The 5410-nt window shown below is 27.0% G+C and overlaps 1 protein-coding gene across 1 annotated transcript in view; it reads right to left on the reverse strand.

The window, feature by feature from the left end:
* Positions 1 to 2390, reverse strand: part of LOC139427269 (uncharacterized) — a 9859-nt gene extending 7469 nt beyond the window's left edge. Inside the window, exon 1 of the mRNA XM_071188328.1 lies at positions 2379 to 2390. Coding sequence (XP_071044429.1) covers positions 2379 to 2390 — 12 coding nt within the window. The remainder of the gene's footprint in view (positions 1 to 2378) is intronic.
* Positions 2391 to 5410: the final 3020 nt, after the last annotated feature.

The following is a 5410-nucleotide window of genomic DNA, read 5'->3' on the forward strand; positions in this document are numbered from 1 at the left end:
TTTTTTAATTTTTTTTTTCTTTTTCTTTTTTTTCAGTGCCGACATGGGCATGGGGAATGACACATTTTGTCAATACAGGCATCTGAGGGACATATTTGTTAGCCACTCTTTCAGGGGCACCTAATATGTGGGCCGCCGTTGCTCCCACAGTAAGGAGAGATAATACAGAGAATGAAAGAACATCCATGTTTTGTCCGGGATTCGAACCCAGAACCTTAACCTTTCTGATACTAGGCCAGTTCCCTGAGCCCTACACAGATCGGTCGGCGATATTTATATACAGGGCCGCGCAAAGAGTTTCAAATTATTAGCTAGTAAATTAGCCATATATCGAAAGTAATCGCCAATTTTCGAAAGCCTTTGCCAAATGCAAATCTTAGCAATTTCTTAGGATTAATTTCTTTCCCATCGAAAACTATTTTACTGTAGTTTGTTTCAGTCTTATATTATTTGGACCAAATTCTAATTGGTTATGCGGCGCATATTCCAAAAATTACTGTAATCGAGCAAAAAAATATTGATTTGTTTAGAAAAATTAATTTTAACGTAATTTTGATTATCGAGTGAAATATATATTTTTATTTTCAGTGGGAAAAATCATTCACCCATACTTTCGTCAAAATATAATTTAATTCGCCAAGTTTAAGATTTTATCGCATTTTGCATTTTGGTGAATGCTTAGTGTGGGACCTGTGTATAGTTTTTTTTTAAATACTATCCATTTAAGCGCGATTCTCTTTTCATAAATTGATATGGTATGTTTCAGTATGTGAAAACTGTATATATTAACGTAATTTAATTCAGTAATTTAAAAAAAATGCAGTAATTTGCGAAAGCTTACTTTATTAACATGAATGCGAGTTAATAAACGACGTCTCTGTAGTAGTAAAATGAATTACAACTTAACTTTATTTACAACTTAACTTTCAGGAAAACGTTTTGGAATTAGCTTATTGATGAATTAATGAAAAAATATAGAGAGCAATATATTGAAAGCTTCATAGTGATATGGTTCTTTACAGTTTTTACTTTATCATTACTAATCATTTAAAATTATTTTGAAAATCACTAAAACATTACTAATTATATCACAATGTGTTAAATACTTAAATGTTAAACATCATTTAGGTGAATAACGACTTATACTTAAGAAGAAACGTTTCCGAATATCCTTACTGAAGAATTGTGTGAAAATATGAAAAGCTGAACAAGGGTTTTTTCTCTAACAATTCTTGCTTTTTTATCTATAAAAATGAGTGCTAAATTATTAAAAATTAATAAAACATTAAAAGTGTTTTAAAAAACTGAGATTTAAGATATCATTTAGATAATTTGAATTTTTTGGATTATGCTTACAAATGAATATTTCCGAATATGCTTATTAATGAATTATGTGAAAATTAAGAGGGCCATATTTTGAAAATTTTACATTGGTATTCCTGTTTATGCTCTTGGATAAATAATGTAAAAATCAGGAAAATAATATTTTGAGATTTTTACGTTAATTTTCCAATGAGATAACTCTTACTTTATTATCCGTAAAAATTAGTTTGAAATTATTTAATATCAGCAAGAGATAAATAATTACATTAAAATGTGTTTTAAAAAAATATCAGATGTACAAAATCATTCAGACGAATTACAACTCAAACTTTTAGAATAACGTTTCGAATTTTATATTGGTGTTCCCCCTTGTTATTACTTTACTATCAGTAAAAAATTGTTTGAAATTGTTTTAAAATTGCCAGAACATATCTAATTGCACTATAAGGTGTTTGAAAAACTGAAACTAAATACAATATCTTTTTGATGAATTACAACTAAAACTTTAATAAAAACGTTTTCTAATATGCTTATTGATGAAAAATATGAATTATGTGAAAAATAATGAAAGCAATATTTTGAAAACTTAATTCAAGCTTACAACTTCTATTTCACCATCTGTAAAAACTAGTTTTAAATAATTTTAAAATTCCTTTAAGTATATTTAATCACACAAAAATAAGGTGTTGAAAATAAATTTAGTTTCATTTAGATAGATTAGAGTTTAAATTTTTATGATAATGCTTTCGAATATACTTGCTGATAATTTATGGGAAAAATAATGAAAGTGATATTTTGGAAACTTAACAGTTGAAAATGTACTCTATCTTGATATCTATTCTATATTACTGTTTAAAAAAGAGGCTTTAAAGTTTTTTAAAATCATTAAAACATAACTAAGTTAGTAATACTTAGAAATAATATAATATTTAAGTACGTACATGCACATGGTTTTGAAAATTGAAGTAATCCATTCAGTTTGAAGAGAATAAACAAGCACTCTGAAATAAACAGCACTAAACTTTAATTCAAACTGCCGTTAAAAGTTAACTTACCTTCAAGTTCATTGTGCAGTTAACTTTCCTTATTCCACTTAAACGAATTATCTTTTAAAAATTGAACTACTTTTGATATATTAGAGAAGCTACTGGAAGATTCAGGGATTAAGAACACATTTTATAGAGGCTTTAAGTATGATTCTCTCGAACATTAGCCGAACGAGAAATGATCCATATCGGACCCAACTTTTTCTTCCGCGAGTTCTCTGACTGACACTTAATAATCTTAGTTTCAATTTTGTCTACAAATCTTCTCGATTATAACATAAATAAGAATGAAGAAAACAAATTAAACGGAAAAATCCAACATGGTTCATCTTGTTGAAGAGTGGAAGCGTATATTGAATGGTCATCCTGGCGCTGGAAATTAATTTGAGATACGCTCAATTTAATTTCGTCTGTTAGAAAATGTTGTTAAAATTGTATAATTTGGGGAGATGATAGCTTCCGAGTAGTTAGTTTTTTTTTAATTGGAAGACGTCGGTGCCTAAACTGTTAATAATTACATGAAAATTCAACTTTTAACATGAAACGACTGTTTTACTTATTCTGTCAGAATTTTTGAAGCGTGTTGAACCATTATATCGCTCATAATGGATGCAACAATGAAATTAAATTATGTTACCGTACTTTTCAAACTTGATGCTAGGGTTCAGTTTGTACGGAAGCACAGTGCAGCAATGGATTTGTGTGTTAGAAAACGTAAAAATAGTAAAATTTTAATCTTAGGCGTTTATAGAGTATAGCTTTGGCGTTTTTAATTTTTTAAAGGGTAACGTCGATGGCTTAACTGTCAATAATTGCATAAAAATTCAAATTTTAGCATGAAATGACTATTATTTATTATTCTTACTTACTGTGCTAGTAAATTGAAGCGTGTTGAATCATTATATCGCTCAAAATTGATGCAACCATCAAATTGAATCATAATACGATACTTTTTAAACTTGATATTATGGTTCAACTTGAACGGAATCTCAATACAGCAATGGATTTTGTGTGCTGGAAAATTTAAAAATTGGGAAATTTGAAGACATGATAGCTATCGTGTAGTTAGTTTTTGAAACAGGGAAACGTCGATGCCTAGACTGTAAATAATTACATAAAAATTCAGATTTTAGCATGAAACGACTGTTTTACTTACTCTGTTGGAAATTTTGAAGCGTGTTGAACAATTATATCGCTCAATATTGATGCAATCTTGAAATTAAATTATATTACTGTACTTCTTAAGCTTGATACTATGGTTAAACTTGAATGGAAACATGCAGCAATGGATTGCGTGTGTTGGAAAACATAAAAATTTGAAGAGATGAAGCCTTGACTTGGTAAATTGTTTTAATAGGGTATTATTAGAACATTAAAAAAATATAAAAAATGATAAAAATGTTGTTTTCTGTGGGGCTATGTTGTCTGAGTTTAAGAAAACTTTTCTTAAAACAGAAAATTTTCTAGACTCTGATAGCAGTGATTTTTTGATGAAAAGAGAAAAAAAAGTTTATGAGCTTATGAAAATTATTTAGACGAATATTTATAATAATGAAAATTGAATTGTTCTTTCAATGAATATTATGACAATTACTTAAATCTTAATAACTTCTCAAAGACTTAGACTATCTAAAACTTAGTAAATCACATTTGAACGTTTTTGAGCCTATATTTAATCGAACTATTTAAAAAAAACACAGAAAAATCCTTGAAACTATTGAAAAGTCTAGCTTAATAAATGAATTATTCTAAATTTGTCTTTTCAATTTTAAATTACAAATCAAATTTATTTAGATAATTTACTAAGTTAACAAAAAATAGGTGAATAAGTTTAATGAATCATTTGTAATAGTTTATGGGTGTTTTCTGATAAATTTTTTTATCATGAAACATCTATTGTAGATAATGAAATGTAGTTGCTTCCTTATAAAAGTTTTGCCCAATTTTCAAAAAATCCTTTTTTTAAAATTTATTTCCTCAATGCTCTGATACAAACTCTAATTTTAATTATAATATATAAAAATATAACTTGGAGATAGCAATCACTTAATGATAGTATTAGTACTTTCCTGGAATTTGGTGAAAATTTTAATTGAGTTTAAGTCATAGTTGGGAATTTCAGCCCCGTATTTCACAGTTATGATTCTGCATAATTCAATCAAACTCTTCTCAATCGCTACTGAAACAGAACAGAACAGAACAAGAAAGCCTAAAAAAAAAATTAAAAAAAACATAGCAGAACTACTTACTTAAACAAGAAGGGATCCAAATTTTATTGAATTTTGGAGATTTGCACTAACCAGCAATTTTTCAAATTTACATGATTTAGCTGTCAAATATTGCAGTAGATTTGAATCAACATACGTTTTTGATCAATTTTTTAATTTTTTTTATTAGCATAATAAAATCAAAATATCATAAAAAGATTTACTGACATGCGTCCTTGAAACCTAACCATCATTAAATCCTATTTGAGTTTGTAATAAAAATAATAAAAAAAAAACTTTCTCATGTAAAGCTTTTTCTTAAAAAAGTATAAAAAGAACTTACAAAATTGTTAAAAAAAATTTTAAAAATATGCAAATCAGACTTTTTTCTTAATTAATTACTAAATACGATTCATTACAAAATTATGAATTTTTTTCAATTTTCCTTGAGAATGCGTGGTATGCTCGATGCTTAATGCTTAAATGCTTTTTAACGAATTTTTTTCCTAATGAAAAAATGATAATTTTGTTATTAATTAAAAATTGCTCCAAAAACTTATAATTCTGATGAATATTTTTGAAGTTACATCAAAAATAAAAATAAACTTCAGACAAAAATTAGCTTTTTACTTATTTTTAAATTTTTATAAAAATGTCGATACATCTTTTAAGCAAAATTTAAGAAATTTTATGCAATTATTGCAAGGGACAATCAAAGTAATCGATTCCAATTAAAAGGTTGTGGCTTTATTTTCCCCTGTAGAAAAGTGTGTAAGAATACCAGTTTTCGGAGAAATTTATTTTTTGTCCTAAGCAACTCTGAAATTATAAAAT

Source organism: Parasteatoda tepidariorum, chromosome X2 (assembly GCF_043381705.1).
Source record: "Parasteatoda tepidariorum isolate YZ-2023 chromosome X2, CAS_Ptep_4.0, whole genome shotgun sequence".
Taxonomy (NCBI): domain Eukaryota; kingdom Metazoa; phylum Arthropoda; class Arachnida; order Araneae; family Theridiidae; genus Parasteatoda; species Parasteatoda tepidariorum.